This window comes from Megascapheus bottae, chromosome 19 (assembly GCF_031878675.1).
Source record: "Megascapheus bottae isolate mThoBot1 chromosome 19, mThoBot2.hap1, whole genome shotgun sequence".
In the NCBI taxonomy this organism is placed as follows: Eukaryota; Metazoa; Chordata; class Mammalia; order Rodentia; family Geomyidae; genus Megascapheus; species Megascapheus bottae.
The window spans coordinates 9,351,076-9,371,944 of NC_143527.1; the positions used below are offsets into that span (position 1 = coordinate 9,351,076).

The 20,869-nt window shown below is 36.0% G+C and overlaps 1 protein-coding gene across 5 annotated transcripts in view; it reads left to right on the forward strand.

The window, feature by feature from the left end:
* Pign (phosphatidylinositol glycan anchor biosynthesis class N) overlaps positions 1–20,869 on the forward strand; it is an 84,075-nt gene that overhangs the window by 7,828 nt on the left and 55,378 nt on the right. For all 5 annotated transcript variants that reach the window (XR_016538812.1, XR_016538813.1, XM_090353009.1 and 2 more), the window contains exons 3-12: positions 638–759; positions 1,924–2,022; positions 3,137–3,243; positions 6,391–6,515; positions 7,755–7,885; positions 9,458–9,574; positions 12,896–12,936; positions 13,690–13,749; positions 14,690–14,782; positions 15,623–15,678. Coding sequence is in view for 3 of the 5 variants with exons in the window: in XM_090353009.1 (XP_090209135.1) it covers positions 638–759; positions 1,924–2,022; positions 3,137–3,243; positions 6,391–6,515; positions 7,755–7,885; positions 9,458–9,574; positions 12,896–12,936; positions 13,690–13,749; positions 14,690–14,782; positions 15,623–15,678 (951 nt within the window). In the remaining 2 variants the exon portion in view is untranslated. The remainder of the gene's footprint in view (positions 1–637; positions 760–1,923; positions 2,023–3,136; positions 3,244–6,390; positions 6,516–7,754; positions 7,886–9,457; positions 9,575–12,895; positions 12,937–13,689; positions 13,750–14,689; positions 14,783–15,622; positions 15,679–20,869) is intronic.

The window sequence follows — 20,869 nt, forward strand, 5'->3', positions numbered from 1 at the left end:
ATGCTTGGTTTAATTTGTTTTATTCCTGGATTATTTGAAGGCAAGATATTGTGACACGGGCCGGGAGTTTGGCCTAGTGGTTAAAGTGCTTGCCTAGCATGCATGAAGACCTGGGTTCGATTCCTCGGTACCACATACATAGAAAAAAGCTGGAAGTGGTGCTGAGGCTCAAGTGGTAGAGCTCTAGCCTTGAGAAAGTCCAAGGACAGTGCTCAGGCCCTGAGCTCAAGCCCAGGACTGGCAAAAAAAAAGATATTGTGACACTTCCCCCCTAACCATCTCAGCATAAATCTTTTAAGAACAAGACTTTCTTTTAAATAACCACAATACTGTCATCACACCAAGTGAAATTTAACATGGATGTAATGTTATTCTATATAGTAGCTGTTTATTTAACACATGCTGTAGTGTTTTGTGACTTACAGCTTTAATGGTGTGTTTCGTCTTAGAATTCTATGTAGTGGTTAAGTGGCTCTTTGTGTTGCTTGAACTCACTGCTCCAGCATTGAATTTGTGGCAGGGTTGCAATGGGGTTTGAAAACTCCTTTCCTTGAATTTTAAATTTTTGGTCTTGATTCCTTCTTTAATGGTGTTACTTTTCTAAAACCTTATAAGAGAAAACTGTGCTATCATTTAGGAACATCATAATGCATGAAGGCAGCTGGGGGATATCTCATACACGAGTGCCAACAGAATCTCGGCCAGGCCACGTAGCCTTGATAGCTGGGTTTTATGAAGACGTCAGTGCAGTTGCCAAAGGTATTGTCTGCTTAAACTTTTTTTTACTAAATGAAATACTTATCTTATAAATGTATTTGTCACTGTAGGTATAAATATATGTAAAATGTATTTGCCACTTCTTTACTACTGAATTATTCATAAGATGAAAAGCATGTTTTACAATACTTTTGAAAAGTGTTTTATCACACATTGTTCTCATGATTATAAATTGGTATTGCTTCTGGAATTAAACTTTAGCCTTTCCTTCTTCCTGTGGTACTCAAAGAATATTACTAGATGGATATTTGACTTACCTAGATACTACACTCAAAAATTGTAATGTGAAGCTGGGCATGATGGCTCATGCCTGTAATCCTAGATACTCAGGAGGCTGAGATCTGAAGATCATGGTTCAAAGCTAGACCAGGCACAAAAGTTTGTGAGACTCTTATCTCCAATTAACCACCAGAAAACCAGAAGTGGCACTGTGGCTCCAGGCGTAGGGTGGTAGCCTTGAGCTGAAGAGCTCAGGGACAAAGCCCAGGCCTAGAGTTCAAGTCCCACAACCAACCAAAAAGAAAAAATTAGAAAATGATTTTGTATTTTAGTAATAATTGAATGATGATACTTTATGAAGACAATAAGATAAGGTTGACCTAGTGGTAGAGTGCTTGCCTAGCATGCAAGAAGCCCTGGGTTTGATTCCTTGGTACCATATATACAGAAAAAGCTGGAAATTGTGCTGTGGCTCAAGTGGTAGAGCACTAGCCTTGAGAAAGCCAAAGGACAACGCTCAGGCCCTGAGTTCAAACCCCATGACTTGCAAAAAATATATATATATAATAGGTATAACAAAATCTACTATAATTTAAAAACTAGTCTAAAGATTTTTCCTAAGGTCAAGATTAATACATTTATTAATATTTCTTCTTCAACTTTTGTTTTGCCTGTCGTGGGGCTTGAACTTAGGGCCTGAGCACTGTCCTTGGGCTTTTCTCAAGGCTCAGCACCACTTCCAGCTTTTTTCTATGTAGGTGGTACCGAGGAATCGAACCCGGGCCTTTGTGCATGCTAGGTAAGCACTCTACCACATGCCAAACTCCTGGTCCCTCCAACTTTTTATTTGAACAATATGTAATTTTGAGTTTATTTTGCCATGTGTTATTTGTTGTCCTTATTGCTTTACTTTCTCATTACCTGAAGGATGGAAAGAAAATCCTGTAGAATTTGATTCTCTTTTTAATGAAAGCAAGTACACATGGAGCTGGGGAAGCCCAGATATCTTGCCTATGTTTGCCAAAGGTAAGAGCCATTGATTACATTACTAAGTTGGTATGTCATAATAAATCAGTATTCTAGCTTTTTTTTTCTCATTTTATTTAGATAACATTCTGAACATATGTTCAAGAATATTCAAGTGATAAATCAAATAGAATCAGATGTTAAGATTGGTCTTCAAACATCATAGTCAACAGTGCTACAGCTTGCCTATCATTCTCTGATAGAAAAACACATCCACATCTCAGTGGCCACTGAAACATTCAGCATAGCTTCCTTAACCATAGTCTGTTTGAAACTACCAGTCTGAGCACTATGGATTATTTTCTCAGTCTCTGAATAGCTGTAGGGATCTCAGCAGGGATTAAAGAACCAGCTCAACCCTGGCATAGGGCAAAAATGTGTCCAGTTGAGGTTTGGAGTAAGTCACAGCAGTGTTCACCAGCATCAGGGCCTTCTCTATGAGCTGCAGATGAACTGGGCTGTGGCTCCTGGACAGATGGCCTGACTCCCCCAGTGTTGTAGCTTTTTATCTGTTACTATATTTATTGGTTTTGAGACACGTTTCCATCACACATCTTTGAGAATGTGTGTTACCGTGAATAGACATACTAGTTTATTTGGAAGCATTTTTTCCTTCTTAATTGTACTTCAAATACTGGCACATCACACTCTTAGGTAGTATTGCCTAATCAGTAAAATGGTGTATATGGCTTTTGTCACTTAACAACTTTGTGAAGTTTTCAGTTTTCTTTTTTGATTCTTTTAGAGTTAAAGTCTAGAATAATTATTTTAGAGTTAAAATTAGGGAATTCCAGTGAAACATTTATCAAAATACTTATCACCTAGCTTCATTATTGATGATAATGTTGATGTGTAGTTTGTTATACCTCACAATCTAGGAGTTGTAGATATTTACAAAAAAAAAATTCTGGTTCCTTTTAAAAAGAGTTTAAATAATGCCAAGTATGGTGATATACACCTGTAATCCCAGAATTCCAGAAGCTGAGGCGGGAGGCTTGATTGAGCCCCTAAGTTCAAGGCTAGTCTGGAAAACAGCAAGAGTGTGATTATTTCATATTTTATGATAGGTTAAAAAATTATTTTAAAATGTATGCTTCCCGAATTTCCTTCGCAGGTGCTAGTGGAGACCATGTTTATACATACAGTTATGATGCTAAAAGAGAAGATTTTGGTTCCCAGGATGCAACAAAACTAGATTCCTGGGTTTTTGACAATGTTAAGGTGAGTGGTACTCTGCAAAACACATTATTTATGTTCTCACAATGGATTTATTAGTAAACATATCTTAGGTATATTATATTTACACACACATACACATATATATGTGTGTATATATATGCTGTCTTCTCCATTCTATAGTCATTTTTAATTTTTTTAGTCTTCTTGTAAACATGCCCCTCAGTATGTACCTTCATTTTTCCTTCTATTTACTTAGTAAAAATTAAATACTTAATAAATTTTTTGCTAAACTTTATTTCTTTTGTCAGGGATCGTTCTTAAATGTTCTTATCTTCCATTTTTCCGCCCCGACATACAATTTTGTCAATAGGGAGAACTTTCAAATTAAATAAAACCTCTTTAAGAAGATAATTGGCAGATTAATTTGCTAAACACTTACTAATATAACTTACTTATATTAACATTGTTTGGAAACCTTAGGCTTCTAATTTCTGTGATAACTAAAATATTAAAAAATCATGGATTTGATTCCTTATGATTGGTCAGGTCACTGTCCATATGTGCATGTCTTTTTTCCTTTCTTCCTTTCATCAGTGCAAGTGTTGATGAGATATGATACTGAAATGAGAAAAGGGATATGGTCATGATTGCTTCATAAAATATGGTAATGATATATATTGAACCAATAAGAATAATTCAGATCATCGGGGCCGGGAGTTTGGCCTAGTGGTTAAAGTGCTTGCCTAGCATGCATGAAGACCCGGGTTCGATTCCTCGGTACCACATACATAGAAGAAAGCCGGAAGTGGTGCTGAGGCTCAAGTAGTAGAACTCTAGCCTTGAGAAAGTCCAAGGACAGTGCTCAGACCCTGAGCTCAAGCCCAGGACTGGCAAAAAAAAAAATAATTCAGATCATCAACAATTGTAAAAAGTGAGAAGCAAAATATAGACTAATAAAATATCTTTAGAAAAATATGATCTAGACCAATTACTAGGATGTTTTCCTGAGAGTTTTGAGATGATTTTTGAAGAGATAAAAGAAGCAAGGATATAAATGGGGAGGATTGGTGTGAAATTGATTATTTCAAGTCAATAGCATTATGTAAATGTTGAGTCCTAAGGCACAAGCCAGCCTAAAGGATTTGAGGAACTGAAACAAAGGAGGTTAGTCTGTAGGATCTCTAAATAGAAACAAGATCTGAAGTGGGGCTACAGAGAAAATTGAGAGTTTTATCTGGATTTATGGTAAAAAGTGGATGCTTAATTCAGATTGCATTGTTTGCAAATCCATGAAAATTTCCATTCCCTGCATTTTGGAAATTATATAAAATTCACATATGAAATTTACCATCTTTACCATTTTAAATGTGTTACTTAGTAGTGTGGAATATAATCTCACCATTGTGTGGCCAATCTCTAGAGCTTTTTTATCTTGCAAAATTGAGAATTTATTAACCACTTAATAATAACTCCTCTTTCCTTCTCCTAGTCCCTGGCATTCTCCATTCTACTTTCTATTACTGTGCATTGTGATTAGGCTCATTTTACCCAGAATAATGTACACAAAGATTCTTTGTCATATTTACTCACTTTTTAAAACTCAGTTCCTGCTCCCAGTTTGACTTAGATAAAACTCTTTTATTTTTTCCTACAACTTCAATCTTAGTATTTTATTATGCTTTTCTATGATTTGTTGATTCATTGGTATATTACTTTTGATCAAATATCATATGGACTATTTTTTTTTAATTCTCAGTTTCTATCAAGGAATTGTTTGGTGCATAAATACATGCATTAACTTAGACATGAGTTAGTCGTGTTAATCTCTGACTCAGGAAAAGTAATGCTAGAGATAGGCAGCCAGGAATTGATGCAGTTTGGAATGCTAGACAGTGTCATCAGAACCTAGTGTTCTGAAGTTATTTTCTTTCCACAGAGTGTGACTCTTATTTTTAGGTTATCTTGTGATCTCAGACATGTGACGCCATTTGCAGTCATTTCAGTGCTTTTAGGGTAACAGGATGAATCCAAAGTACTGTTATACCCATTTCAAATATGGAACGGTTCCTATTATTCACATAGGTTTTGTTGTTGTTTGTTTTTTACTAGAGATTGAATATAGGACCTCATACCTTTTAGGTAGGTGCTCTACCATTTGAGCCATGCCCCAGTCCTTTTTACTTTAGTTATTTTTTAATATGGTCTTAGGCTGTCTCATCCTCCTATTTATGTCCTGAGAGGCTGGAACTACTGCAACCCAGCTAATTGGTTAAGATGAGGTCTCACTGACTTCTTCCTGGATTTGTTTTGAAGCTCCATCCTCCTTATTTTCTTCTGATCTTGAGTAGCTGTGATGATGGGCAGGAGCCAACACTCCTGGCTCATTCACATAGCTTTGATTGGAATGCTTAAATCTCTGGCCACATCCACAAAGTCATGTCTAGCTGGAAGAAAAGATGGGAAGGAACTGAAGATGTGGCTCAAGTGGTAGAGGACCAACTGTGGGTAAAAAAACAAGCCAAGGGGCTAGGAGTTTGGTCTAGTGGTAGAGTGCTTGACTAGCATGCATGAAGACCCAGGTTGGATTTCTCGGTACCACATGTATAGAAAAGGCTGGAAGTGGTGCTGTAGCTCAAGGTTAGAGTGCTAACCTCGAGAAAGCCCAAGGATAATGCTTAGGCCCTGAGTTCAAACCCCAAGAATGGCAAAAAAAAAAAAAAAAGCCAAGTTAGCTGGGTGTGCCTGTAATCCTAGCTACTCAGGAGGGTGAGATCTGAGGATCAAGGTTTAAAGCCACCCCTGCCACAAAATGACCTGAGACTCTTATCTCCAATTAACCTGTAGAAAATGGGGCTTGGCTCCAGGGTAGAGTGGTAGCCTTGAGTTGAAGATCTCAGGGACAGCGCCCAGGCCTACTTTAAGCCCTATGACACACACACATACACAAAGCCAAGTTAAAGTGTAAGGCCTAGAGCTCAAGCCCCAATACTGAAGTACTGATGCAAAGAAAGAGAGGAAGGAAGAGAAGAAGGGAGGGAAAGAGAAAAAATGAAAAATGGGATAAATTTTCCAAAATATGATAATTCTGAAAAAAAGACTTTATGTTACAGACTTTATGTTTGAGTACAATAATTTTAATTTGGAGTAATGAATAAATTTCATTAATTTTAACTGATTTGTTATATATAGGACTTCTTTCATGCTGCCAGAAACAACCAGACTTTATTTTCTAAAGTAAATGAAGAAAAAACAGTTTTTTTCTTGCATTTATTAGGAATTGACACAAATGGCCATGCTCACCGACCATCATCAAGGTAATTATAATGTGGTGTACATGCTATATATTTTTTGTAGTTAGGACAACAGGACTAATACTTTCGGTAACTCCTGTAATGTACAATAAGTTCTCGGGTGTATACAATAGAATACTGTAGAGTACTCAGTACTACATGTACTGAAGCCACACTGAGCATTAGAGTAAGTGAAAATGTTATTCTGTATTCTTAATTTATCAGGTTAGAGAAAAAGTTTTATCTAATTATATCTGTATGTTTCAGAAATACTTTTCAGTAACTTTTGAAACAAATTATCTTATGCTATTTTTCTGATTTGTGCCCATATTAGAGTTTGAACTTAACATCTTGGGTTTTCTTTCAACTTTCTTATTCAGGGTTCTACCATTTGTGCCATACATCCACTCTGGTATTTTGCTGGTTAATTGGAGATAGAGTTTTTTGGACTTTTCTGTCCAGGCTGGCTTTGAACTGAGATTCTCAGGCTCAGCCTCTTGAGTAATTAAAGTGTGAGTCAAATGCTATTAATTTTCACATCTCTTAAGAGATATATAATTCCCTGTATGTTCTGTTTATTAGTATTATATAAAACAAATGTGATACATAAACTTTTTATCATCTACATTCCCTAACACTCATTAATATAAACAACAGATAATCTTAGACCATAAGAAAGAAGAAACCAGATCATGCTTTCACTTCATATGGAATTTGTTTTATACTAGTTTTCTATAAAGTATACTGATGAGCTACCAGAGTAAGTACTCCATACTCTCCTTGTTTAACATATTGCACTGTTTTAATTGGTGGAATGTTTATATCAATCTTTATTCAGCCATATGGAAAGCTTGAGTCTAATTTGTTCAAAATACATTATTGTACTTTATATCACAGGTATTTTATAGGATGAAGAAATATTGAAATAGATAATGATACTTGTACTAAGATGATCAGACCCAGTGAATTTTGTTATGATAGACACAAACTTGAAAATCTTTTTTTTAAATCTCATTTAGGACTTAAAAAAGAACTAATTCAAATGTATTTGCTAATCAATACTTTTCTATTAAGCCATGCCTGAAATTGATTTCAGATTCCTTAGAGTCATTGAAATATTTTCAATAATCTAAAGAGCTCTGATTTTAAAATATTAAAAATTAAATCTAAAAGCATTTCTTTGTTTCTGACTTTGAATGTAATGAGTCCACACTGAATTTGATTTCTTTAAGTTAATTTGCTCTTCTGTTTCTTTATAAACAGAGAATATAAGGACAATATTAAAAAAGTTGATGATGGAGTGAAAGAACTCGTGTCTATGTTTAAACATTTTTATGGAAATGACGGAAAAACTGCATTTATCTTTACCTCTGACCATGGAATGACAGACTGGGGTTAGTCTGCCTTTAAGTGATACCTATTTTACAATGAAAGTATTGAGAAATGAAGCATGAGATGATGAGACATCTCACTTTGCAAAATATCTAGCAAGTTGTAATTGCAAGCTTAAAATGTTGGTGTTAAAAAAAGATTTGATCTTGCTGGGTGCCAGGGGCTTATGCTGTAATCCTAGCTACTTAGAAGTTGAGATCTGAGGATCGAGATTCAAAGCCATCCTGGACAGAAAAGTCCCTGTGAGACTCTTATCTCACAGTTAATCAGTCAAAAAGTAGAAATGGAGCTGTGGCTCAAATTGGTGGAGCACTAACCTTGAGCAAAAAAGCTCAGGATAGTGCCTAGGCCCTGAGTTCAAGCCCCATATCGACAAAACCCCCAAAGCCAAAAATACTTTGATTTTATGTAAAAAAAAAAAAAGAAAAGAAATCTCTTTCTTACGATTGTACAAAAGTATATTGTCATTAGCAAATGAGAAAGTAGAAGAAAGTTAAAAGTACCTGTTATTTGTCTACCCAGAACTCACTGTATGTGATGGCAAAGAAGGATAGGTTGAGCTAGTTTTACTGAGACTTAGGACAGTTGAAATTTATTGTGGATAAATCTGTGCCTCCCACAAGATACCCAATGCAAATGTAGTTTGTATTTGGAGAACAATTTAATGTAGAGATGAGGTTTGGATCCTCAAATCACAAGATCGAATTCTAGTGGGCTGATTTGCATTTTAAAAAGGGCTGTTAGTGTGACCTGGAAGAAAGGGGTCCCTATATCTTGTTGTCCTCTCTGAAGACTTCTTGCTCCAAACTGAGGAAAGCTTATTCCAAAAAGAATTCTCCCTGTTCTGTCTTTAGTGCTATTTTGCTAGTTGCCTCCTTTATCATTTGTTATTTTTATTTTTTTCTTTAACCTAGAGTCACTAGGAATACATTCTAGGAAGGTCCTTCAGTCCTTCTCTCGTTCCCTCCTTTCCTCCTTCCTCTCTTGCTCTATTATCAATGCTTTAAATTTGTTTAATGGGACAATTTTTCAAACATTATTTTTAAAAAGTTGTGTTTGGGATTTGTTGTCTATACCTAGCTATGTGTGCATCAAATCTTTTTTTTTTTAATTTTTTTATTGTAATTAGTAAAGGGGTTACATGATATTTGCCAGATAGAAGGTGCATTAATTCACATACATTGATACCCTTTCACATGTCTTGGTACCCATTTCCCTCTCCCCCCACACCCCCCACCCGTCTTGGTTTTCCCCCCTTCCCTATCAAATTTCAAATATCCAAATACAAATAAATTCAATATATCAGATAAAAAAGTGAGATACTATACCAATATGAGATAACCAAGGGACAGCAAAGGAGATGAGAGACAACATAGTACATTAAGGACAACAATCATTCATTATATGGCTTTTGTTTCAATAATTTCCTGGAGGTCCTTTCAATTAGGTGCATCAAATCTTTAGCCATATGTTATTTAAATTTTGTGGTGCTGGAAACTGAACCCAGGGTCTACCATTGAGCAATATCCCTAAGTTAGTTATTATCTCTTATATGACTGTTCTTGACTTTATAGGTTCCCATGGAGCTGGTCATCCTTCAGAGACTTTAACTCCTTTAGTCACTTGGGGAGCAGGAATCAAATATCCACAAAAAGTTTCAGCTCAGCAGTTTAATGATGAATTCTTGAAAGGTATGTACATTTGTATTTATTGCTTTCAAAATCACACTTTAAAATAAATAAAATCAAGATTTTAGATTAATCGGGGTTTAAACTCAGGGCCTGGGCACTATCCCTGAACTTTTTTGCCCAAAGCTACTACTATCACTTTGAGCCACAGCACTACTTCTAGATTTCTAGTGGTTAATTGAAGATAAGAGTCCCATGGACTTTCTTGTCCAGTTTGGCTTTGAACTGCGGTCCTCAGATCTCAGATCCTGAGTAGCTAGAATTATAGGTGACTGGCTAGATTAACTTTTTAAAATCATTTCAAATTACAGTTTTAAATCCATTTTGATATTTGTGCCAGTGTTGATTCTATATAAATGGTATAAACCAAGGAATTGATTAGTTGGCTTTTTTCTGTTTTCTTTTCATCAGAGATGGGAGATAGGGGATGTTTGAACTCAGGGCCTGGGCTCTGTCCCTGAGCTTTTTCACTAGTGCTCTACCACTTTATGCCACAGCTCCACTTCTGGTTTTCTGGTGGTTAATTGAAAACAAGGGTTTCACAGTCTTTCCTATCCTGGCTGACTTCAAACTATGATCCTAAGACCACAGCTTCCTGAGTAGTTAGGAATACAGGCATGAGCCATCAGTGCCTAGTGCTTTTTCTCTTTTTTGTAGAAGCAATTATTAAACATATACCAGCATACCACTATTAATAACTACTTATACCTTTCTAAGTATCTACTAAACTAATTTTTGGATCTTGTTTATTTATTAAATTAATGTGAGATGAGATTTCCTTGATAATGATTAAATGAATAAGAAACAGTAAAGATCTAGAATTTCCTCTTTTTTTTGATAGTCCTGGGTCTTGAACTCAGGGCCTGGGCACTGTCCTTTGGACTTTCTCAAGACTAGAGCTCTACCACTTGAGCCTCAGCACCACTTCCGGCTTTTTTCTATGTATGTGGTACCGGGGAATCGAACCTGGGTCTTTGTGCATACTAGGCAAGCACTCTACCACTAGGCCAAACTCCTGGCCCCCTCTTCTGGCTTTTTTTTATGTGGTATTGAGGAATCAAACCTAGGGCTTCATACATGCTAGGTAAGCATGCTAGTGAAGTACTCTACCACTAGGCCACATTCCCATTCCCAGTCTCTAGAGTTTCTCTTTTTTTTCTTTCTTTTTTTTTTTTTTTTTTTTTTGGGGTCAGTCCTGGGGCTTGAACTGTGGGCCTGGGTATGTATGTACATGTATGTATATATTCATAAGCTGGTCATGGGACTTGAGCTTCAGCTCTTAGCACTGTCCCTTAGCTTTTTTCTTTTTGTTGTTTATAGTGGGACTTGAACTCTGGGCCTGGCTGCTGTCCCTGAGCTCTTCAGCTAAAGGCTACCACTCTACCATTTGAGCTGCGGTACCACTCCTGGTTTCCTGGTGGTTAATTGGAGATAAGAGTCTTACAGACTTTCATGCTTGTGCTGGCTTTGAACCTTGATCTTTAGATCTCACTCTCCTGAAGTAGCTAGGATTACATGTGTGAGCCACCAGTGCCCAGTTTTAGAGTTTCTTAAAGGGCAGTTGTAAATTTGATTAGTTTTCCACCCCAAAAAGAAAACACATCAGTTATAAAATCCCAGTATCTAGAGTACATATGCATTAGGGAAAAAGGTAGATGTGTCATTGTATTTCTTTCCTGGATTCTGATAAAGTCAGTGGGACATAGAGAGCAGTATAGTCAGCAACATGTCTACAGTACATAATGGAACATTTTTTTCACAAATACTACTCCTTACACATTCATCACTGATGGTGGAGAACCTGGGACATTTGCCCAAGGGTCATAGTAAGCAGTCAGTACATTTTGTCTTGATTTTTCCTAGCTTATTTGAGTATAAATGAAAAGAATCTAGAGGACCTTTTTTTAAAAAAATCTACTGTGCATATTTGGGGGTGTCCTTGATTTTACAGAACTTAATACAGACTTAATTATAGAAGCAAATTCTAGATTAGATAATCACGGATATGTTAAAACAGATAAAAATAGATGGCTAGGCTTGTGAACTTTTATTTATTAAGATATTTAGTAAATTATGAATAGATTATAAATATAGAGAGAAACAAACACAAAGATATAAAACTTGTTTGATGAATGGAAGGATGGTATTGCTTGAGATTGCCAGATCGAAAGATAGTATGGTAAGAGATAGTTATTTGGCAAGGAAAAAGCCCCACTAAGGAACATGGTGTGGTGCTAAATTTACAAAGGCTTGTACTGGAGCACTGTCAAGAATTTTGTTTGCAAAGGAGTTTCCTGCCTGACTGTACTGTGGTTGGTAAGCTTTCATCTAAACAGAAGTAAGGGTCAGTTGTCTGAACTTAAATAATTTAACATTATTTTGGCATTTGATTTCACAGTTAATTGATATTTGAGACTCACTTGATGACATGAATTATTATGGAGTGATTTCACATTTGCATATTAAATATCAGAAAGAGGACATACTTTTTTCTCATTGGGCAGTTATTGTAAATTTGTGGAAGCTGACTAATGGAAGCAGGAAAATATTTTTTGCATTACTGACTTAGAAGAAATTTCATCATTAAGCTATCTTTGAACCCTTTTGGTGATATACCTTAAGGTTATGAGAAAAAGACATGGTCTCAGTCATTTTTTTCAGTCATTTGTTCTGATCACTGTTTTATTAAAATTTCTGAATTTGTACAAAGAGAAGAAAGCTATCCTTGAAAGTATTTTTACTAAGTAGACTATTTGAAATATTTGGCATTGGTTACCATAGAAGCAGAGCAGCTTTCCTTCTTCCTGATCTTTCCTGCCTTAGCAGGAAACTTGTTTTGAAACTTGTGAAACAAATGAACATGCAAATAGCTTCATAAAACAAAGGAAATATTAAATGTTTACTTTCTGGTTATATTTCTAAAATTCTTGATATCAGATTCCTCTGCTTGTTAAATCACCAGTTTTATTTACCCTAGACTAAAGAAAAAAGATATATTGAATATTCCTAAAAATTGACTCTTAGCCGGGCACCTCTGACCCTACGCTTACAATCATAGCTACTACGGAGGTTGAGGGCTAAAGACCACAGTTTGAAGCTAGCCCAGGCAGGAAAGTCTATGAGACTCATCTCTACCAGAAAACCAGAAGTGGCAATGTGGCTCAAAGTGGTAGAGCATTAGCATTGAGCATAAGAGTTCAGGACAGTGCCTTGACCCTGATTTCAATCCTCTTGATCAACCCCCCCAAAAAGAATCTACTCTTAAAGGTCCAATAATTTATTCCTTCTAAAATCTTAATGTTAGCCCTTATATCTGTCTTTTAGAGTGGAGATTAGAGAACTGGAAGAGACGGGATGTCAATCAGGTAATCATTTCAATTTAATTAAGTTCAAATGTAATTTATAAAAAGTTTAGACAAAAATAAAGTAATAATAATCATGGCAAAACATTTTTAGGTACCTTTCAATTACCAGTAAGAATAAGTACAAATGTTTTAGCCTAGCCAATTTATTTGTGCCCACTTTTTTTTTCCAATTAGGATTTGAACTCAGCCCAGTGCTTGCTAGGTAGGCACTCTTATCATGTAAACTATGCCTGTAGTGTTTTATTCTTATTAGTTTTCAGGTAGGACCTCACTTTTACCCAGGAACATACCTGGTCCTTGATCCTCTTAGTTATACTTCCCACTGTGGCTAGAATGATATGGGTAAGCCATTATGCCTGTGTTTTTATACTGAGTTGAAGGATCATCTATTTCTTTGACCAGGCTGGTTTGGAACTACAAATTCTCCATTGGTAACTGAGATGACAGGTGTATACTACCATAACAAGCTATTGGTTAAAATGGGGTCTTGAACTTTTCACCTGGACTGGCTCCAGCCATGATTCTCCTAATCTTTACCTACTAAGTAGTAGCTAGTATTAAGTCTGTGAACCACTAGCCTCATATAGAAAATATTTTTTAAAGTGAAAATAAGAGAAACTTCCTACAAATAATACTGGAAAATTGTTATACAAATTAAAATTTGCATGCTTGTCAAGTTTTTGTGACTTCTTTTATATTGACTTCTTTGTTGATACCTATAAACTTATTAGAATTAAACTTTTCTATTTGTAGGCTGATATTGCACCATTGATGGCTTCCCTTATTGGAGTTCCCTTTCCTCTTAATTCAGTGGTAAGGAATAAAATTTATTATCAATAGTTAATGTAAAAATTATATAGTCGATTTGCTTTTATATGTTTCTTTATCATCTTTACGCTTTAAACAGTCTTATGATAGGACAGTTCTGTCCTGGGCACCACTACGAGACTACATTAGCAATATAACTGTTTTAGTTTCTATTCCTTGACTCTCAAGAATCAAATTCCAGATGTTCTGGCCTGGATTGCTTGCCTATCTTTCTCCAAAGGAGAATAGGGACCCTGATTACAACCTATCGGTGCTCCAGACAGTGGGTGTCGTTTCGTAGTAGGAAAAAGTTATACTGTTACAAATGGGCCTGGCCAGAGTTGGATGAGATGTAGTAGCACTGAGAGCACTTTTCAACACATTGACAAATTCTCCAAAAAAAAACAAGAGAAAAGGTTTGTTTTGGTTCACAGTAGTTGAGCTCTCAGTCCATTCTGGCACAATATGATGGGAGTATCTGGCAGAGCCAAACTGCACAAGAAAGTGGATGGAAGAGAAAAAGGAAAGACTGAGGTCCCACAGCCCCCTTTGAAGATATTCTCCTAATGATCCAAAGTGGTTCCTCGAAGGTTTCTATTATTCCCACTAGGCTCTACCTCTATAAATGTTCATCACCCCCAAATAGCAGTGAGTCAGGCACAAGCCTTTAACACATGGCCCTTTAGGGGACATTTAAGATCCTATCTGTATTAACAATCTCTCAATCAATGTTAGATTTAAATTTCATCACATTTGTTTTATTTGCTTTATTACAACTACTTTGTGAGAAAAAGTATAGAACATTTCTGTTCTATATGATTTTCAGAGGATTTCTTCATTTAGTAATTCATTTGTTGAAGCATTGTTTTTGCTTCTGTGTAAGTCTATTGTTTTATTAGAATAGCCTGAGCATTATTAACATTCAGTCATTCTTCTTTATTTTCAGGGAACCCTTCCTGTAGATTATCTTAATAATAGTGATCTCTTCAAGGCAGAAAGCATGCTTACCAATGCACTACAGATTCTTGAACAGTTCAAGGTAATTTTTAAAAATACATGTATACAATACTATAATCTTGAAGTTGAATATGTTTAATGAAAGTATTTGATTATGATGATAGTTTTGAACTCAAGGCTTTGTATTTGTCAGACAGAGATTCTTACCTGTGATTAATGCTTCTAGCTCTTAGACCTAAGTTATTGCATCCAGCTCTCTGTTGAGAAGTAGTCTCTAGAATTTTTCTACCCATGCTGGACTTGAACCATGACCCTCAGTCTAACCCTCCTAAGTAGCTATGATTACAGGTATGAGCCACAGATACACCTAGCTTTTGGTTTTATGTTTTAATAAGTTATTTTGTGTAATTTGTTATCTCCCAATTTTGTTTATTTACCTAGATTTATGTTTCTGTAGTATATACTGAATAAGTACCATGAGTCAGTTAAAGAGTGTAGATTATCTCTAACTGTTACCTTACCAAGTATGCTGTAAAGATTATTTAAATCTTTATTGGCTAAAATTTGTCCCATCAACACTACTGTTAGAGATTGCCACAGCTCTTGGCATTCCATGTGCATTGTTGGATACATTGAAAATGTCAAGAGATGACTCTGACTAAATCTTTGCCTTTTCTTTAGGAATTAAATACAGTTTTAATTGTTAGCAATATATATTATTTTGCAAGATTATTTTGAATAAATCTCAGCTTATTGAAATATTATGTTTTCTTAACTATGAAGCAATATATTAATGTAAAACTTCATTTATTTTCAGTTAACTATACTTGAAGATCCATTTGATGGATGTCTATCATTCAAAATGAAATTAATATTTTCCTTATTTATAATGTAATAAAATAGTTTTATGCTTGGTTTCCAGGTGAAGATGACTCAGAAAAAAGAATCTACTTTACCATTTTTGTTTACACCATTTAAGTAAGTCTCTTATATTTTTAAAATAATTTGAAGTAATGAGGTTTTGGAGCTTTTTGATACAGATATACTAGGCCAAGAGCGTGGCCTAGTAGTAGAGTGCTTGCCTAGCGTGCATGAAGCCCTTGGTTCAGTTCCATACACAGAAAAAGCCAGAAGTGCTACCCTTGAGAAAACCCAAGGACAGTGCCCTGGAATTGAGTTCAAGCTCCAGGACTGGCCAAAAAAAAAAGATAAATTACTTTGTTTCTTGTGTACATTAGTGTAAACTCCAAATTGAAGTTCTACAGATTTTATTAACTAATGGATCATGTGCAAGATGGATGGTTGGAAGAAGGAATAGAAAGGCAGAAAGATAACCTGAGAAATATTACAGAGGTGTCTTCAGCAGGGCTTACCTGACTGATGGGGAAAAGTACAGGGACAATAGGTACTATTACTCCTTGGCTCTTGGTTTGCTTGATCAGGAAAATCCTGGGACCATTATGGTTTATAAGAAATGAGCTAGCTGGAGAAGCAAGGGTGAATGTTACTAGTTCAATATACCTTTGAATATATCAGCTAATTCATTAGAAATGGGGCTTGCATTTCATGAAATAGAAGTGGGTTGCAAAGATTTTGAAGCCTTCAGCATGAAGATGATGGAAACTCTTAAATGTGTAGGAGACTCTAGGAGGAATGTACAAATTGACAAGAAAAAGGCTAATGATAGAATTCTGAGAAATGTTTCCACAAGATGGGAAAAGAAGAAAGCCCACTTTGGTGAGATTATCTAGATCCCAAGGAAGAGGTGTTTTCCTTGAAACAGGAATGGGCTGTTATGAGTCTTGCACTATGGCTTTATGATTAAATGTATATGTACGCTTGGCAGGTTTCCTTACCTCCTTGAGCTTTACATTCAATTTAAGGATTTTATTTTTGACCAAAATAAATTAAGATCACTTTATTTTTGAGTTTTAGGGATATGAATGATTTTATTGAAATTATTTCTGACAAGCTTTCTCAGTTTGGTCTTCAGAAGCTGGAAAGGCTTAAATATTCCATTGCCTTTTGAACAATGTGGTTATAACTTTGGTGTGTGTATAATAGGTATATACAGATCTATAGTAGTGTAAAGATAAAGCAAAGTTAATATTTTCAATTTAGGATATTATAAAATAAATTAGGCAACTGTTAAGTATGTCATTAGGATAGTGTATTGTGGATATCTGATTATGATTATTTGATTTTCCTTTTATTATTATGAATTTTATGTAGTAAATAATTTAAAAAGCAGGAGGAGAGTCACTGCAGTATGATATGCTTGGAAAGCATACATTTCTTCATTCTCTTCATCTAATATGACTGAAAGCATGTTTGATATGAGTAACACCTCAGATGTGGTTTTAGATAGTAACTGGGAGGATGAGAAAGTAAGTTCAGTTTTGTCATGTAAGTCAAGGCTTTAAAGGAAAATCGTATCATAGCATAAAACTTTGCTCTTAAATACAGTACTTAAATACTAGTCATACTTTTAGAGTTAGGCTTTAGACAGAGCAGAAACAAATTAAATATATTCTAGATTACAGATACTACCAACCTTTAACAGTACATCAATTAACAGTTTGGAAGCCAGAGGGGAAATGAAATATAAATAAAAAGCAGTGTTGCTAGACCATTATAAATAGAATATTATGGTCAGAAACTAAAATGAAGAGAATTCTGTCGATAGCTTGGAGAATATGATACACATTTTGATCCTAGGTTGTTAAAGTAGCCAAGATCACATACAGAGAGTAGAAGTAGTGACAGAGACTGGGGATAATATAACAATAACAACAAGTACTACTACTACAACAATAATAATACAACCATATTGAGAAAAGTGGAAGCAACTGCCAGATTAGTTAAAAATAACAAGTGGGGCCTGTAGTGTCGTTTAGTGGTAGAGTGCTTGCCTAACATGCACAAAACTCTGGGTTCAATTCCTGGGTACCCCATACGCAGAAAAAGGCAGACGTGGTACTGTGGCTTAATTGGAGATAAGAGACTCACATTCTTTGCTGCTTACATTGCCTTCAAACCTTAATCCACAGATCTCAGCCTCCTGAGTGGCTATGATCACAAGTGTGAGCCACTAGCACCTAGTTTAACATATGTTTTAAGATATAGAAAAGTAAGATTGTTAAGATCCTACATGTATCTTTAATTTGTAAACAAGTCCCATGGGCTCATTTTGGAAACTACACATCATATTTTATCCTATTTTAAAAAAATAAGTAACTTTTCTCTTTGATATTTTAAAGATTCAAGAAAGATAAAAAATCTTGGGACCAATGGGGCTGGGAGTTGGGCCTAGTGGTAGAGTGCTTGCGTAGCACACATGAAGTCCCAGGTTAGATTCCTTATTACCACGTACATAGAAAAAGCCAGAAAAGGGCCGGGAGTTTGGCCTAGTGGTTAAAGTGCTTGCCTAGCATGCATGAAGACCCGGGTTCGATTCCTCGGTACCACATACATAGAAAAAAGCCGGAAGTGGTGCTGAGGCTCTAGTGGTAGAGCTCTAGCCTTGAGAAAGTCCAAGGACAGTGCTCAGGCCCTGAGCTCAAGCCCAGGACTGGCAAAAAAAAAAAAAAAAAAGAAAAAGAAAAAGCCAGAAAAAAAGAAAAAGCCAGAAGTAATGCTGTGGCTCAAGTGGTAGAGCTCTAGCCTTGAGAAAGCCCAAGGACAGTGCTCAGGCCCTGAGTTCAAGCCTCAGGACTGGCAAAATAAATAAATAAAAATTTTGAAGTATTCCATTTGAGCAGTAGTTAAAATTGCTCAAAACGTTGCTAAAACTGTTTACTCTGGTGATGTCAAGGAGTGACCAGCAGGTGGAGCTATATGACTATGAGAATCATAAAAGCTATGTGTAGATGTGATAGTAACCCTAAAAATGACAGCGGAGGGAAAGAAATCACTGTATTTCAGAAGTGCATAGATTGAGAGGGAAACTAAACAATGGGGAAACCTTACTTTCCTTTTTAGCAACCTGAATTTTGTCAGACAATATGGAAGGTGTATTTGTTTCCTCTAGCTACCATAATATACTGCTGCAACCTGGGTGACTTAACATAACAGAAATTTATTTTTTACAGTGCTGGTGGTTAGAGGTTCAAAATCAAAATGGCATCAGGACTATGCTCCCTTCAAACGCTCTGGGAAGTATTTTTCCTTGCATCTACATAAATTTTAGGGGCTGGCTACCTGGTTGTTTTTTTTTTGTTGTTGTTGTTGTTCTTGCCTTATAGATGTATCATTTAAGTCTTTTGCCTGTCAACATCTGACTTTTGTCCTTGTGTACCTGTTTCCATGTATGACATTCTCCTTTTAAGGACACTAGTCATTGGAATTGGGCCACCCTAGTCCTGAATTAATGTACCCATAGCTTGACTGTAGCTATATATTACTCATTTTTCCATTTTTACCCTTTTATGATATTTTAAGTTAATTGTACAGAAGAGTTGCCATTTAACAAAGCAGTTTATGAATATATCTTGATGGGTGTTACCCCTTCCAGCATTCACAATCATCTGTCCTCTACCTACTCCTTCCCTCACTCTTCTTAATTTTGTAGGATATACATTGGGTTCTTGACTGCATTCTTAACAAAATACCTAAGATAGGTCAGAAAAAAAGGGAAGGTTTACTTGGACCAGGATTTTAGAGGTTCCAGTCCATGGCCACAGATAAGGTCAGGGAGAGGACGGCGTCACAATTGCTCACCTTAGTCCAAACCATGTTCTCTAAAGACTGTCTGTGTAGTGATCAAATACTTAAAAAGAATGAGATTCGGCTGGGCGCAGTGGTTCACACCTGTCATCTTAGCTAATCAGGAAGCTGAGATCTGAGGATCAAAGTTCAAAGCCAGACCGGGCACAAAAGGACCAGAGACTCTTATCTCCAATTAACTACTAGAAAACAGGAGGTGGGGGTTGGTCCAAAGGTAGGGCTGTAGCCTTGAGCTGAAGAGCTCAGGAACAGTGCCCTGGCCAAGTTCAAGCCCCGTGACCCACAAAAAAAAAAAAAAGAACAAAGAAAAGAAAAAAGGAAAGAAAGAAAAATAAAAGAATAAAATTGAAATCAAAATTCTTAAAATGATTTTTAAAAAAGAATCAAGTTCTTATTTTCCACTTAGTCAAAAATTATACAGTTTTTTGGCTATGATACCATGAGTTGTTGTTTGTGTGTGTGTGTACAGGTTAGAGCCTCACATATCCCAGTTAAGCTCTCTACTACTAAGTTCCACTTCCTGCCCTTATAAAAATCCATCACCCATTATGTATATGTATATGCATTTGTAGTCCTTGATGATGTTAGGAAACACTGTCCTAAAACTTTTATAGCTTCATTATATTTAAGAATTATTATTTTAGTTTTCCAAATGATTGCATTTGGGAGTTAGGTATGATTAGATGAAAACACTGATTTCAAGAGAAATTAATACCCTGCTAGTTCAGTGGTAGAGTGCTTGTCTTACATTTGTTCTGTCCTCGGTATATATTAAAAAAAAGGAATTTTACTAATGAACATTTATAAGCGCAGGTAGTATGTTATAAGGATGGAATTTATTCATCATTTTTGATTTATGGAGATTAAAGAAAGTATTATAAAGCATCAGGCTTAAGAGAAGTGGGGCCTGAAAATTAGTAGCCTGATGTGTAGTATTCCTGAGGTCTCCCTTTATATCTCTTTTGGGAGAGTGTCATTTGTTCTAGCATCTGAGTGGGTCACTGTCCCCTTTCCTCAAGGGAAAAAGTGACCCTGTCCTCTGTCCTAGGATCATCAAAGGCTTTGCTTTCTTCATAAGGCTTATTCTGTTTGCCAGGGTCTTCAAGAAAAGGAGGGGCTGGGTCACTGTCTCTCTATCTGCCTATCTGTTCCTTTTTGTCTCTCCTCAGTATTTTTATAATATATATCTTCAGGAAATAAGTGTGAAAGAATCTCAGCTCCAAGAAACTCATCACAGGATAGTTTATAATCAGAAGGGTAGAAATAATGTCATTGAAAAGCAATATGTCTGTTAGACTATAAAGTAATCCTTAAACATCCTGTTTTCAGATATTATGTCAGTTTATTCATAAGATAGTCATAAATAAAAAGCAAGCTATAGCTGGGTGCTTGTGGCTCATGCCTGTAATCCTAGCTGCTCAGAAGACTGAGATCTGAGTATCAT